The sequence below is a fragment of the Oreochromis aureus genome, linkage group 5 (genome assembly GCF_013358895.1).
Source record: "Oreochromis aureus strain Israel breed Guangdong linkage group 5, ZZ_aureus, whole genome shotgun sequence".
NCBI lineage: Eukaryota > Metazoa > Chordata > Actinopteri > Cichliformes > Cichlidae > Oreochromis > Oreochromis aureus.
Window position 1 is genome coordinate 18,804,722 of NC_052946.1, and position 14,973 is coordinate 18,819,694.

Genomic DNA, 14,973 nt, shown 5'->3' on the forward strand with positions numbered 1-14,973 from the left:
GTTGCTGTTGATGTTTGATTACAGCACTGAGAGCAACATGGACAACCTTAATACCTTAATACAAAAGTATGGAGTAAAGTGCAACAGTATATGGACACCTACACATTACACCTACAGGAGCTGCTCAGCCATGAAAACCCATACCATGAAGCTCCATACAGTTATTGTGCTGATGTTAATGTGCGAGGAGGTTTGGAGCTCTGCAGTTATTGAGTCAGCAGAGTGTTGGTAACTTTTACACACTGTGCCTGAGTGGTGGCTGAGTTGCTGTGGTTCCTATATTTTTCTGATTTCAATAATTGATCGTGTTGTATTTTAGCTGATCGTGGAATATCTCGCAGGATAGAAAGTGACTTGTTAAGGTGTGGCCCAATACTTTTATCCATATAATGCATTCACTGTGTAAGGTAATCCAGTGAAAGAATAAAAGAGTATAAAAGTTTCAGTAGAAGCTATAGTTTCCCATAGAGGCTGGACCATATGGTTGATATGGTCAACCATATGGTATTAATAAGAGTAATATGGTATTAATAATACCATATGGTATTAATAATACCATATGGTATTAATAATGGTCAACCACATTATTAATAAGAGTAATAATGTGGAACCAGAAAACATTTTCCATATATCATAAATTTAGATTATTAACTGATTATTACACTTATTTTAAGTATAGAAAATGTATGTCAACAGTCCTTTCTAAATATATTTACACATGAGTCGCAGTAAAACTTAAATTATCACTCAAACCTACACCCTATTTGTAAACTCTTGAAAAAAAACTGTTGCTTGTCACAGTAAAGGTCAGGTAGTAACGTCATCCAAAACACCGCTCTGACCTGTTTACCGGGAACGCCTGGCTTTCCTGGGAATCCTGGGCGTCCATTTTCTCCCCTCTCTCCCGGTTCACCTGGATCTCCCTAACAAACAGTTAAGAGGACCAGATAAACAATCAAACAGACACTAATAAACAAAAACGTCTGAAAGCATACACAGCAGGCCTCTCACCTTGGCACCTGGCCGTCCGCTAATACCAGCGGGCCCCTGAGGGAAAAGCATATGTTTATGTACTTTTGCTCTGAGAGGTTTGGGGATGACAACAGGTGGCACAAGGGAATGCTTCATGAATAACTGATGCTTGTGTCAGGAATTCATCACGGCAGCTGTAAACAGTGCATCTGTGCCCTTTGTAGCTCTGATAAAGAGACGTTAGGATGACTTACTCGCTCTCCCGGCTCTCCCTTAGGTCCTGCAACACCTGACCCTCCAGAGCCCGGAGACCCCTTACAGTATAAGAAAAAAATCAAAAACCATTATGAGGTATGGCAAATGATGAACATTTAAAAGCAATAATTAACATATTTTTCTCACTTTCTCTCCTCTCTGCCCTGGTTCTCCCTTTTCTCCTCTCGAACCCTCAGGGCCAGGTATGCCTCGCTCCCCCTGCGGGTGAACAGCGGCGGAAGTTACACCCATGAACTCTGAGCGAGCTCCGCTAAAATGAAAAGTTGTAGGAGATGCGATTTTACACATTACCTGTTCTCCTTTCCTCCCTGAGAGACCTTGAACCTGGATGATTTAAATAATTCAATAAAGGCTTGTCATCATACACATAGACTGTCATGAATATTAAGTGTATACCCAAAAAACGCATGAATAAATTAATGTATGTGATGATTTTCTCATGTCTGATTGCTCACAGTTCTCCCAGGCTCTCCTCGTGCACCTTCATTTCCCTGGGAACAGACATGTTCACTTGTTCTTTCATCTTTGCTTGGAAATTCATTACATCAGATTATGAAACATTCAACGACAAAATCACGTTCCTATTGACCCGCTGCCTCTCATATCATTGCACTTAATTATATCAGTCTCACCTTTTCTCCTGGCGGTCCACTGGGTCCTGGTAAACCCTGTTACAAAAGGAAACACCATTTTGTGAGACTCGTAATGCAGATGATGCAACAAGTATGAAATGGAAAGGCACACAGATGCCATTAGCCAATATAACACAGCAGTCTGTCACTTACTCTTACACCTACTGGTCCTGGAGGGCCTGGCTTCCCTGAATCTCCCTGAGGAGGCAATTTAATTCAGAAAAGAGTGAAAAAAAATCTTTTGAAAGCACAAGATGCTAACCTTTACCTAACCTTTAACTAAGACTACAAACTTAACCAGTACTCACTCTTTCTCCAGTTTCACCAGCTGGTCCTCTCTCCCCCTACAAACATACAAAGGTTCAAATTCACCACATGCTCTTTCGGTGAAAGTTTCCCTGTATTAAATCAGCACATGCAAACGACAGAGTCCTACTGCCATACCTGCAAACACTACAACTGAAAACATTACAAACCTTTTTGGGGTGTGCTCAAATACAAGTGGGTAAAACGATGCACAGCATCAGTGGTACCAATCTACTGAGCATCAGTGATATCACTAAGGTGTCTGCTGAGAGGATACTAAAAAACAGAATCCTTCCCATCTGGCAAGTGATAAAATAGCATCATCTATCATAATTCATGACTGTTTCTTTTTTCGGGCTCTTTGATATATCATTTTATGACCTCATTACTTATTCATCCATCCTGATTTTTTTTTTGTGAGTAGCATAAAAGGACTACAGCTGTTACATCATCACAGTGATTTTTTTAAATGAATGTTGAATCTTATAGAAAAGGGGCCCCAAATATTGTGAAGAGTTATCTTGATCCATATAACAGAAAGAAGAATAAACAGTGACACAAAGAAAGATTCAGTCTCATGTCATGTGACTCACCCTATCTCCCTGTGATCCAGGCTCACCTGCTTGTCCTCTGTCCCCCTATCAGGAAAGAGAGAGTGATAGAAGTCATTCTTCCGTTTAGACGTCATGGCAAAAGTTTTTTTTCCCTGCCATCGTCTTACCTTGCTGCCAATTTCTCCTGGAGGCCCACGGGGCCCCTGAAAAACAGGAACAAAATGTTCAAACCTAAATTTATCAGCTCCACTGAGGGGGTTATGAATTTATTTCTGTTTCTAATTACACTGTTTCCTAATTAGCAGGATTTCTCAACAACCAAACACGGCCATTTAGAAAGCATTTCCTCAAAACTCTGTAACTGTAAGGCACAGAAGCACACTTTTTTCACATGTATTTATCACTCTAAGCCACCTTCATCATCCAATGATTGTGTAGTCTTAACTTGTGTGTCCTTCATCATACTGTACTATGAGCCATGCTTTTTAAACACCTATGTGTCTGACCTACCCTGTCCCCAGGTTCCCCATTTTTGCCTGGAGGTCCAGGTTGTCCTTCGCCACTGTCACCCTGTAAAATAATCAGGCCTGTGAAATAAACACATTGCATCACTCAGCCTCTTAAACCGACTCAATAGGCAACTACCTTCTCCCCTTTTCTGCCCTCAAGTCCTGCTGGTCCTGGAAGACCCCGAGGTCCCTGAAGTCCTGAAATACCCTGATAATACAAAAAGCAATTAGTAAATGCAAAATATGCCTTGCTTGCACGCAGAGCCAACCTCCAAAACAAGTGTGTCAGCACACTGTCTGCGATTGACAGCTCTTACAGGGGAGCCCTTCTCGCCTTTCACTGCCACCCCGCTGCCTACACCTGGAGGTCCCTGTCAGCAAAGAGAGATAAGAGGTGAGAAATCATTCTGCTCGTGTGGTTCTTCGCAGTGAAAGGACAAGTTGGTGATGGTGTGACTCACCCTCTCTCCTGGGCTTCCCTTGTCTCCCTGTAGACAAAAGTGGAGGAGGAGAGAGAAAGACAGATTGAGAAAACAACCGGGGGAGAACGAGGATTCAGAACATTGTTACTAGCACGAAAAACTCTATAATAAGTTTCCCAAGAGGCTGATGTACGTCATGTGTATGCACACAAACTCACAGGCTGATCTGTAAAAAAAAAAAAACTTGAAAAAACAAAGGACATCTCTGCTGTTTTATGTATTGTATTACCTTAAAACTAAAGCAGATATACATAATACAATGATTTGTTAATAACAGGACATTCTTATAAAATCACTGAAGAATTGGACATTTTGCTGGATGTGATTTCTCTTCATTATTTCCCAGTGGGTCACCACAGCTGATCGATCTGTCCCTTTATCCCAGGCAGTGACCAATGAACACTATGATAGACAGGGTAATTCATGTCCAGACTCCAGACTTCTCAAAATCAAACAGCATCAGTCTCTGTTACTGAATATGAAAACTGGATTTTTAATACATTAGAACAAAAAAAAAAAAGACCTGAGACTTTTTAAATATGGAGTAGAAAACTGAAAAGTAGAAACCTGGATAAAAACCCCCAACTAAAGAAAAACTGCCCAAAGATTTCTTTACATATTCAGCCAATGATTGATATTCCACTGATGAAATATGCAGGCAGCTCAATGCTACCACCATGTGTGAGACTCTGACAATAACAGTTTCTTGTTGGAGAAATGCTCCACAGAGTTCATAAAACCATATCCAACAGCTGTTTCTCAGTAGGAATGGAAATAATGGAAAGAACTGAGTGAAAAAACTGTACCCACCCAAGTATATAATAACTGAGTATATAATAAGCTTGTATATAATAACAGAGCAAATATTCATTGCATTTGAAACTGCTGCTGTTGTAACAGAGCTCAGGGAAACTGACTGGGTGGGTTAATATACGTTTTAACACCAATATGGCAGAGAACAAAACTTCTGCACAGAAGTCAACCTGGCAGTCAGTGTTTTACACTAGGAAAAGATGTGGGCTCATACATACATGAGACATGAGTAAGGGCACTTTACAAATCTGATGTCAAAAGAATTAAATATGAAAATCTATTTCTTTTCTTAGTAGAAGAGAAACAAGAGAAAAACCTTGACTGAAAGCCCTGGTGTTCCTGGTATTCCTGGGCGACCATCCTGGCCTCGTGTCCCTGGAACTCCAGGTTCTCCTTTGGTGCCGTCCCTGCCTGGCCGACCTGGCGTACCCTTGCCACACAACAAAAACTCAACTCAGTACATATGAATGATGGATGACCATACAAACCATTTTAACTACACTCTCTTCTACACATAAGATTTTACAGATGACACTGTGGCCCACTGTGGGTTTTAGGATTACACTGGCTATTTAAAAGAAGTTAAAGAGTGCTGTGAATGTCAACATAAAAAACATCCTGACTGGTTATCTGGTGTTTTTCTTACATCTGTTCCTGGAATGCCTGGTTCTCCTTTCCTCCCTGGAAGACCCCCACCGCCAGATGTCACAGAACCTGGTTCACCCTAAAATATCAACAAAGCGCAGTGAACGATGGAATAATAACACTTCACCTTTTTTCCTTTTGAAACTGGCAAAAACAAACTGAATTGAAAAAAAAAAGGTTAAGATGTTTTTAAGCTCACCCTTTCACCTTTATCACCCTTTGGCCCCAGTGGTCCTGGTGTTCCTGGTTCACCCTAGAACAACAGAAAACAAAGGCAGTTCAAATCTGGTCACCTGCCAACTCTCTCGCACAGGACGGCCGGGGCTACTTACTGGGTTTCCTCTGACACCAGGTAAGCCTTGTGAACCCTGTGCAGTAAAAAAAACAAAAAAAAAAACGTAACAGTATTTTATTGACTCGCTGCTAACAAAATCATAAACAGTCAATCTGTGGGTTCCAGTCGCTCTACTCACGGGAACACCTGCATTTCCGGGGGCACCTGGTCGCCCTGGTAACCCTGGATTTCCATCAATACCGGGAAAACCCTAAAGAGAACACGGCTCATTAGTTTGGTTCTGTTTTGGCTGGTTTGTATGGTTTAGAATGAGTTCAGCTACACTTACTCGCTCTCCCTTTTCTCCTTTTACCACCAGCGAAGGGTCAATTGGGACACTTTGGCCTGGTGTTCCTGGACGACCTTCAGGGCCTCTGGCGCCATCTCTCCCAGGCAAACCATCACGACCCTGTATGAAGATTGCTATTGTCAAGAAAGAGCTAGCAGGGCGGTGGACTGCAAACCGACATGCAGATTCGCATTAACCATAGGCCGGCTAAAGCAACTTAACTGTGTAGAGCTGCCAGTTAACACATTCAGCTGAGCCAACACTGATGTGGGCTGATATTGATTTGCTGGATTTGCGACTGAGCCACACTTTGTGGCCTGCCTGGACTGACGTTACACTCAATAATTGGACGCTTACTAAAATGTCATGTCAATATCCATTTGCAGTAACATTGCACTACTGCAACGCCAAACTGAATCATCAAGTTCAGTGTAATTAAATGACTCACAGGCTCTCCCTTGCGTCCATCTGCACCATCTCTGCCTCTCTCACCCTGTGGGTTCAAACAAAGGAAACAGCATTTTAAAAGCTGAAGAACAAGACCACTGGAGAAAAAAAAGTGCAACTTCAGCTCTTCAATACCTTTTCTCCACGTTCTCCCTTCTCACCCTAAAAGAAAATTAAAAAATAAAACCAAAAATTTAGAAATTAAAGTATGAAAGACAACAGAAGAAAGCTCTTGCTTTTATCAGTTACATAATTAACACTTAATTAATCAGAGCAGGATACATCAGTCAATTTGTGGTTATAGGTTATAAAATGTAAAAATACAGCATGACGGTACACAATAACTTACCCGAGGGCACTGAATGGTACACTCATCTGTACTTTGAGTAGTCTAAAAAACATCAACAGAAACAGCTGAGATTTAGACTTTTATTCAGTTGAACCTTATCACCGTTAAAATAAATGACACATATTCACTAGTGTGAGTGTTACAGATGTTTAAATAGTTACTGGAAAACTAGGTGTTTTGTTTGTCGTCTTCTTTTTTTAATTTATGTCAATCCAGATCACACCAAGCTTAACTCTAATTCAAGATTGTAAACAAAATATTTTTCTCTGGTTTCTTCCCACCTCTTGTGCCCTGGCAATGCCACAGAGCAAGCCGGCTAGATTAGACTGTAGCGTGTTCAGCTGCGCTGGATAACTTGTATACAAGAGGTTGTCGTTGCCATCTGACACAGCCTGATACAGCTCCCCAGTGTCTGCCTGGTCGACACCAACAGCTAGGACTTTCACACCTAGCAAACATACAAACAGAAAAATCAACAGTATTTGTTTGCAAGGCAATAAAGATCATAATATCTGTAGTGTACTGCAATTGAACAAACTATTTGTGGAATTATTTTGTAAGCAATATTAATTAATTAATTTAATTGTTTTTTAAAATTTGATATGCCAAATACTCGGCATATCTCAGCATGATGTGCAGTGTGTCCGGCTCTTTTCAAGATGCTTTCAGATGTTTCATTCTATTAATACTTTTCATTTATTTTTAGATTGAACACATGACTTCCTACATTTTTACGCACACTTTTGTGGTAGATATGTCCCAACTAAACTGTTCCAATTCTGTCAAATATGCTGCCTTCATAGGGACCAGGCAGTAACACTCATCCAAGTTAAAGCAAACTCCAGCTGTCATTCTATTATATTCTATTAATATTGTGACTTCATGTCAGTGATCCTCTGAAAGAAAACCTGTAGCTTTGAGACTGCTGGCTGCAAGGCTCAGGTCGTCATTGGAACGTTTGTCAGCGATGATGACAACAACACCAGGGACCCTTAGTCTCCGTCCAGCCGATGGGGTCAGGACATACTGTCTGGTGAATGTTACCGCCTCACCTGCAGAGGGAGACAGGCAATATCACAAATGTCATCGCACAAAACAAAGCAGCTGCTCAGATGGCACTCAGTAAGAACAGAAAAGGACTGTCAGAAAAGATAAGGAGAAAGACAAAAATCCCAACCGATGTTGCTCCCTGGGCTTTCATCAAAGGGTATGGACTGAATCTCTTGAAGAAGGGTGTCAGATCTGGCATGGCGATTGAGCAGGAACCATATTTTGGGTCTAGAACCATATACTACAACCCCAATCTGAAACAGATAAAAAAAAATAGCCCAAATGATCGCATAAGTAAAAGCTAAAAAAGGACTGAAAAAAAAAAACAGTTGTACATTTCCCTGATCAGTTGCGAGACTTTATTTTGACAAAAAGTACCTGTGTGTTGAGGGCTCCAGTAGTTCTGAGAGACTCTGCTGTATTTGTGAGGAATTCACGTAAAGGTCTTGCAAGATTAATACGATCAGTAGACGCAGGTACCAGAAACACCACATCTAGAGGCCCAAGCGCACACACTGCAAACAGAGGTGTTTGTCAGGGTTAGTAAGCGATACGTTCTTAAACAAAAGCATATGAAAGAACATGTGTTTGTTTTACCAGGGCGTCCATCTACAGAGCTTTCTCCTCCTAGTCCACTTGCAAAGTTGGGCTGCAGGCTAAATCGATATCGAACACCCAAACGCAGGCTGGGCACCTCGTAAGAGCTAGATGAAGCAGGCAGCGTGACAGACAAGACTCGACCACTATCTGAGAAATGTGAACAGTGGGATTAAATGAAATGAATAATGTTAACAATGCAAGCATGTGGAAGTTGAAACAAAACAAAAAAGTGAACATGTATACCGCGATGCCTTACCTGATTCTTCTCTCCAACGAAGAATATATCCGGTGGCACCTTGTAAAAGACTCCAGCCCAGCCGCACAGAATCCTGGGTAACCTCTACCACTCGTAAAGTTGTGGTAGGCAATGAAGGCGGGGTATAATCACCAGCTGTGTGCATTCAGATGTAGTAATTTTATCAAATTTATCAGTCAGATTTTGTACATTTCAATGGTTTTCTGTGAAATTTGAAATTTTGCAGCAAGGCTTCACAGTACCCTGCATATTCCTGAAGGTTTAAGTTAGCACCAATCAGTATTTGTGAATTGAAACACATTTCCTGCAATTATATCTGAAAGTCAGGACTCACGTGTGGTAATGCTGACAGATACCGGGGCTCCCTCTCTGTTTTGGACTAAAGCCATGACCTGCACCTCATACTGAACTCCAGGGTCCAGCTGGTCTAAATCCACTGCTGTCACATCTCCAGCTACCAGCTGACTCCTCTCTTCACCACCTACAGCAAAACACAGCAAGAGTGAGTGATCTAAGACAAACAAGCTTTTAGAACACTTTAATATCAGAAGAGACAAAAGAAGAAAAAAACCACACACCATCTGTTCTCCTCCAAGACACACGGTAAGATGTTGCTCCCTGCACGCCAACCCAAGTGATTCGGACAACCTCTCCGCGGCCCTCCTGTACTTGCAGTGATGTCACAGTCCCAACCGTGGACTGATCTTGTTCTATCAGTAGGAACAGGAAAATACTAAGCGTTGTTTACTTTAACATATTCCAAGTAATCCACACTCACAGCTAGGTTTATGTAAAAAGATACCCAGAACAACAGCTGCAAAGTGTATTCGGCTGATCCAGTGAGATACCTGTTTTGACATTTAGAACTGCAGGAGTCCCTTCTCGAGATCCAGTCAGTGTAGAAACCTGCACTGTGTAAGCCGAATCTGGCCGCAGTCCATCGATAGTGTAGGTAGAAACACTGGCATCAACGTTACGACTAGTTTCGACTCCTGCAGCGAGCAGAATATAGTTTGACACTAACACATTCCTTTGTTTATTAATCATGTATGTGGTTCCATGTAAATGCATGCATTTGCTTTTAATGCAAATAATTACAAACCATCATCACGGCGCCACGTGATCTTATACCCAGTTGCCCTCGAGGAAAGTGACCACGCGATGCGTATTCTCTGAGACGTGATGTCAAGGACACGAAGTCCAGACAATAACCCACTTTGGGGATTGGTCTGAGTAGCCAGCGTGGCCACCTCTCCAACACGCTGATCAGCAACAGCTGCAACACCAATTATTAGTGCCTCATCTGGCTGCAGGCCTTCTATGGTGAAGGCCGTGACCTCGGCTCCCAGAGTACGGGATTGTTCTGCACCTACAAAAGGGAGAACATAGGGTTACAAAAAAATCTAAATTAATCAAGCTAAAACAGAAAAAAATATAAACAATTAAGCAACAGTTGTGCAAATTCTTTAGAGGCTCAGATAAAATGAGAACCAAATAATGGAATAATACAACATAAAAGATAATATACCTTAAGATATTATCTTGATATACTAATATATATAGGATAATATTTATATGCATAACACTTACTGTTGCCTTGTCTCCAAGTAACCCTGTACCCCGTTGCTCCAGTAACACCTGTCCAGGTAATTCGAATTCTCCGACTATTTGCATTTATTACTCTCAGATTAGTCACCCTTCCCACAACAAGCTCTGCAATCATTAATATAATGATTAATAAAATATAATGGCAATGTTTAAATCTTTTTGAGGCAGTAAGAGCATCACAGTACTTTTAGGGAAAAAATAGGGGATAAAGCCTGAACTTCACAGAGGTCCATTCAGGGTTGTTGTTACTGAAATTGGCAGGTAAAAGAAAGACACTGGAGAATCAGAATGTCAGTAGCTTCCTAAACTCACCTGGTTTGATATTGACGGTCACCGGCTCTCCTTCGTTTTCTCCCACCAGTGCCGTGACACTGACACCATACGAGACCCCCACTATCAGGTCTCTGAGGTCAAGGGTCGTCTGGTTTCCAGGAATGAGTCGTATTTCTTCTGCTTGCACTGACATGACATGAATCATACAGAAATTTTACCATCAATCATGTTTTTATTCATTTAGCAACAGAAGATATTGATTTGTTTTTCTTTTTAAATGACTAAGTTCAGCGTACAGTCAGTGTTCAAGATGATAACTCTGTATTGTGTGGCCCCGGCTACACCGGTCCAGCCAAGTCTGACAGTCCTGCCCAGAGACTCCACCACTCGCAGGTTGGAAACCCTTCCCACTGGCTGTTCCTCTGCAAAATCAAGGGTCAAAGTGATTCAGGCACAATCAGCATGTTTATGACCCATACAGTAAATCCAAAATCAGTTTAGGGTTCAAGGCGGACCTCTGGATGTGGTGGAGACAGGTGTGGCTTCCTCACGACCTTCGAACAGGGTGTACAAGGTGAAGATATATTCTGTGTTTGGTTTCAGGCCTGTGAGCACAGAGTTGGTGGTGCTTCTTGGAAAGGACAGGCTCCGGACAGGGCCTCCTGAAGCACAAAAGAACAGTGAACAGGGATCAACTTTTTCTCACTCTATATATAATATCAGTGCAGTATATGCTTTCTATTTCTTTCAACTTAAAAGTGGAGTTGGGATATAATACAATACAAAACTAAAGCTGGCAAAGTTGGGGAAAAAATCATCAGAATTAATTTTTTAAAATTTTGCTTTCATGGTATATGCATGTCTAACCTTCCCCCTCCCTCCACTCCAGCCGATACCCTCGAGAGGACTGAATGAGTCTCCAGGTGAGGCGGATAGAGGAGGGACTGGTGATAGCTGCTCTGAGGACCTGCTGCTCTTGACGCTCTGAGGGGAAAAAATAATACATTATGCAATATGTTTTGAAATATTTGTATGTACATGGGATGGCTTATTACGTTCTGTAATTGCTTCTTCTGTTTGGAATGGCTGCAGACTTTCCATTCTAAACCAATTTTGGTGTAAATGGTGGGCGACAAACCCACTTTCAAGGTACATTTGCCATACTACAAATTCTGTTCTTGCAGAATTACTACATGCATGGACTCCTGGAGCTTTTTTACTTCACAGTCACTGATTCACACACACATGCACGCACACACACACGCACACACACATGCACACACACACAAATAAGAGCAACTTATTGTTTTCGTATCTTGTGCCAGGAGGACTGAAAGATGCTTCTGCACTTAAATAGATGCCCATGATTACTGGCCACCCAGTCTACCACGAGAGTTACAGCCACACACAAAGATCTATTCCCAGACACACTTCATATGGTGTCCTGATAGATTATTATAAGACTGAAAGTAATTCCATCGAACATGAACCTTACCTTCTTTAAACTTGATACAAGTACAATTTTTATAAGAGTAAATAGGGTAAGTATCAGGCATTTGTTGCGTATCAAATGTACTTGATTAACTGGTCATAAGCAATCGTGAACACCTTCATAAAAAAAGACGTTCAGGTGTGTTTTAACAGATTCTCACAATCTTCCCAGGACATCCTAACAAATTCAACCCCAGGTCAGACTGTGCAATGCTCAGAGAATCTGCAAAAAAAAAACCCTCAGTCTCTACAGGCTCCAGCTAGCATGTTAAATTAAAGTTTATGACAGTATAATCAGAAAAAGACAGAACAAGTACGGGTTGTTTGCAAGCATTGCCAGGAGAAAGCCTCTTCTCTCTAAAAAAAAACATGGCAGTGTGGCTTAGGTTTGCAAAGTTGCATCTGAACAAGCCACAAGAACTCTGGAGCAGTACAGTGCACCACATATGGTGACAACCAAACACGGCACATTAGCACAAACATCTCATACGAACGGTCAAACACAGTGGTGGATGGGTGATTTTAGTCCCTTTTGACCATAGGACCTGGGCACCTTGCAGTCATTGACTCAACCATAATGCCTCTGTAAATCAAAGTATTCTAAAAATAAAAGTCAAATTTGAGGCCATCTGTCCAACAGCCAAATTTGGCCATGCAACAGGACAAACACATCAGCAAAGCTACAACCAAATGTCTGACAAAAGACAATAATCAAGGTGTTGCACATTATTCTTTTTGATATAACTGGATATCTGAGTGGCTACAAAGCAAAAGTGAACATGAACATGCATGCCACTCTTAAACCATTGAAAATCCATCATTTGTACAGCAGCCACTTGCGGTATCTTAGCCTGCATATGCAAATTGTACACGTTTGTGTCGAAACAGATCTTCGTGGTTGACGAATCTTTTGTGAAATTGCATTAAAGCTACAGTGTCAAGAAAGCAGTGTAATGATTGACAGCTAAGTAAATTAGTAACAGATTTAATACCACACCTCCGCCCTGAGGCTGTCAATGTAGTGGACAAGATATCATCACACAGGTCAGCAGCCACGAGACAAACAAACATGTTCTCTCCAACGCTGTGAATGAGCACAGGTCTTTTCTTGTAACTGACCTGCAACTACATCAATGTGTGTCCAATAAAGGTCCGGAGGTCAAAGAAAAGTTTGATAATGAAAAGGTAACTTGAAGCTTGCACACACAACAAAGTGCTTAAACAGAACATGTTGTATACATCTTAGTTCTCTGATTCAGAACTGAGCCACACAAAACTTTCCAGTTCTCCATTCCCATCACTCCACTGCTCAGTGTTGTGTCCCCACAGTGACTCAAGTAACACTGGTCCAAATGAAGAGACAACATATGGGAACTGCTCACGAGAGGCAGATGGTGTGTGTGTGTGTGTGTGTAACGAGGGCGTAGGTGTGCTACAAAATGTTCCCCAAACAAAACAGCCCTAAACAGTAACACATGTAGACATTTTAAAATAGAGATAAACCGCAAGGAGGATTTCTATCGCTGCTTTATTTTTCTCCCCATCTTCTTCCTGCTGCTGCACTTGGCAGGAAAGAATAGAAGGCAGGAGCAAAAAAACAGCATTCTTTATGACAATTAGTTGCTAGAGAAACTGGAAAACTGGAAAGTAGATTGTTGCCCCAACTAACTGTGAGTCACTGATGGGATGAGAACAGAGGAAAAGTTTGGTGGTGTGGCAGACCACTGAAAGCACGCCTACCTATCTTGAATCTGGCCGTTGTTGGAGAGGCCTCTGTGTTTCCCTCGTATAGTGGGATAATAGTAACAATGTACTCAGTATCTGGCTGGACCCCGGACAACGTGTAGAAGTCAACGTCACCACCGACTTCCACGGTCTCTACATCACGACCTAAGTGAACAAAAAACCCAGAGAAAAATGTAAAGATATGTGACACAGTAAATAAATGCTGTTAGAAACAAAACATGATGTCTGACGTGTCCGTCGACCTGTAAACGGTCCCCAGACCAGACGGTACGCCCTCGCACCGCTGACACCTCGCCATCGCACACGAACACTGCCCTCTGACTCCGTCTCCACTGATAACTGCTGCACAACCTCAAGGCTCACTAGCACAAAAACATAAACAGAGACGTGAAGATAATGTTAATATACTGAAGGTCACCACAAGGAGACAGTATCACTTAGATCAGGCACTAAATTATCATTTTTGTGTATTTATTGCAAACTGTACCACTTATTGTATTTTACCTACTGATTGTGGTAGCTTTCATTACAGGACCATTATATAGCAGCGGCAAAAGGATTAATAGTAGGCCAGAGGACGAACTCACATGTGCGGGCGTTGAGGACAGACGGGGATGCAGAGTTTCGTGGGAACAAGGGGTAGAGGCTGATGACGTACTCCGTGTCGGGCTGAAGTGACTCCAAGGTGACAGATGTGGAGCCTGCAGACAGTGACCGCTCCAACAGCTGAGCTGCCGGCTGACCTACTCTTCCAGCCAAACATAAAATAGAAAAAAAAGACACAGAGAAGAGCAATTAACTAATAAATGCCCAATGAGCAATCACAAATTATACTGTGGGGTATGTTCGAACATTCAGACAGAATGTTTTTGCCTTTAGGGCCTCGCCTGTGCTTGATTAGTCTCAAGTATACTGAGAAAGGCTGTGTGCCTGTGTAGAATGTATCTATCTTTGTCTGGTTTCACTGAATTATAAATGTCAAAAGGTGCACTGTGAACAGGTAGGAACATCACTCCATGCTGCACATGCTCACTAGAATGCACCCATTGACGTGGCAGTGTAACCGCTCAACAGGGGAGCTTAGCGTGGCATTCTTCTAGTGAAGAACTGATACTGGCACAGCATGTGGTGAAAGAAACAGCTTATATGAGCCCTCAGGGCCCACTTTTCTCTCCTGAATCACAGCCTAAGCACCCACCCAGACCTCCTGACACACCCCGGTGCTATAAATGTGAGGACAAAATTACTCACAGTCCATGACATAAGCAAAGTTTTCTCAGTCTGCCTAGCTTCATGATCAGCGATGATAAAATGTATTTGATATTTTAGGTAATTATAAGG

General features: G+C 41.9%; 1 protein-coding gene across 1 annotated transcript in view; it reads right to left on the minus strand.

Annotated features, from left to right (window-relative positions):
- The window catches only part of col7a1 (collagen, type VII, alpha 1), a 63,357-nt gene that overhangs the window by 37,968 nt on the left and 10,416 nt on the right, over positions 1–14,973 (minus strand). Inside the window, exons 10-51 of the mRNA XM_039612407.1 lie at positions 14,220–14,375; positions 13,875–13,994; positions 13,627–13,776; positions 11,263–11,379; positions 10,911–11,057; positions 10,692–10,817; positions 10,435–10,581; positions 10,105–10,227; positions 9,617–9,883; positions 9,363–9,506; positions 9,093–9,224; positions 8,849–8,995; positions 8,515–8,649; positions 8,256–8,405; positions 8,037–8,173; positions 7,786–7,912; positions 7,517–7,660; positions 6,890–7,056; positions 6,609–6,650; positions 6,395–6,421; positions 6,261–6,305; positions 5,813–5,932; positions 5,663–5,734; positions 5,522–5,557; positions 5,389–5,442; positions 5,191–5,268; positions 4,861–4,974; positions 3,711–3,737; positions 3,567–3,620; positions 3,386–3,457; positions 3,251–3,310; positions 2,908–2,943; positions 2,780–2,824; positions 2,189–2,224; positions 2,034–2,078; positions 1,881–1,916; positions 1,704–1,739; positions 1,540–1,572; positions 1,375–1,446; positions 1,227–1,286; positions 1,012–1,047; positions 843–923 (exon numbers count right to left, since the gene is read on the minus strand). Of these exons, the coding sequence (XP_039468341.1) occupies positions 843–923; positions 1,012–1,047; positions 1,227–1,286; positions 1,375–1,446; positions 1,540–1,572; positions 1,704–1,739; positions 1,881–1,916; positions 2,034–2,078; positions 2,189–2,224; positions 2,780–2,824; positions 2,908–2,943; positions 3,251–3,310; positions 3,386–3,457; positions 3,567–3,620; positions 3,711–3,737; positions 4,861–4,974; positions 5,191–5,268; positions 5,389–5,442; positions 5,522–5,557; positions 5,663–5,734; positions 5,813–5,932; positions 6,261–6,305; positions 6,395–6,421; positions 6,609–6,650; positions 6,890–7,056; positions 7,517–7,660; positions 7,786–7,912; positions 8,037–8,173; positions 8,256–8,405; positions 8,515–8,649; positions 8,849–8,995; positions 9,093–9,224; positions 9,363–9,506; positions 9,617–9,883; positions 10,105–10,227; positions 10,435–10,581; positions 10,692–10,817; positions 10,911–11,057; positions 11,263–11,379; positions 13,627–13,776; positions 13,875–13,994; positions 14,220–14,375 (3,953 nt within the window). The remainder of the gene's footprint in view (positions 1–842; positions 924–1,011; positions 1,048–1,226; positions 1,287–1,374; positions 1,447–1,539; positions 1,573–1,703; positions 1,740–1,880; positions 1,917–2,033; positions 2,079–2,188; positions 2,225–2,779; positions 2,825–2,907; positions 2,944–3,250; positions 3,311–3,385; positions 3,458–3,566; positions 3,621–3,710; positions 3,738–4,860; positions 4,975–5,190; positions 5,269–5,388; positions 5,443–5,521; positions 5,558–5,662; positions 5,735–5,812; positions 5,933–6,260; positions 6,306–6,394; positions 6,422–6,608; positions 6,651–6,889; positions 7,057–7,516; positions 7,661–7,785; positions 7,913–8,036; positions 8,174–8,255; positions 8,406–8,514; positions 8,650–8,848; positions 8,996–9,092; positions 9,225–9,362; positions 9,507–9,616; positions 9,884–10,104; positions 10,228–10,434; positions 10,582–10,691; positions 10,818–10,910; positions 11,058–11,262; positions 11,380–13,626; positions 13,777–13,874; positions 13,995–14,219; positions 14,376–14,973) is intronic.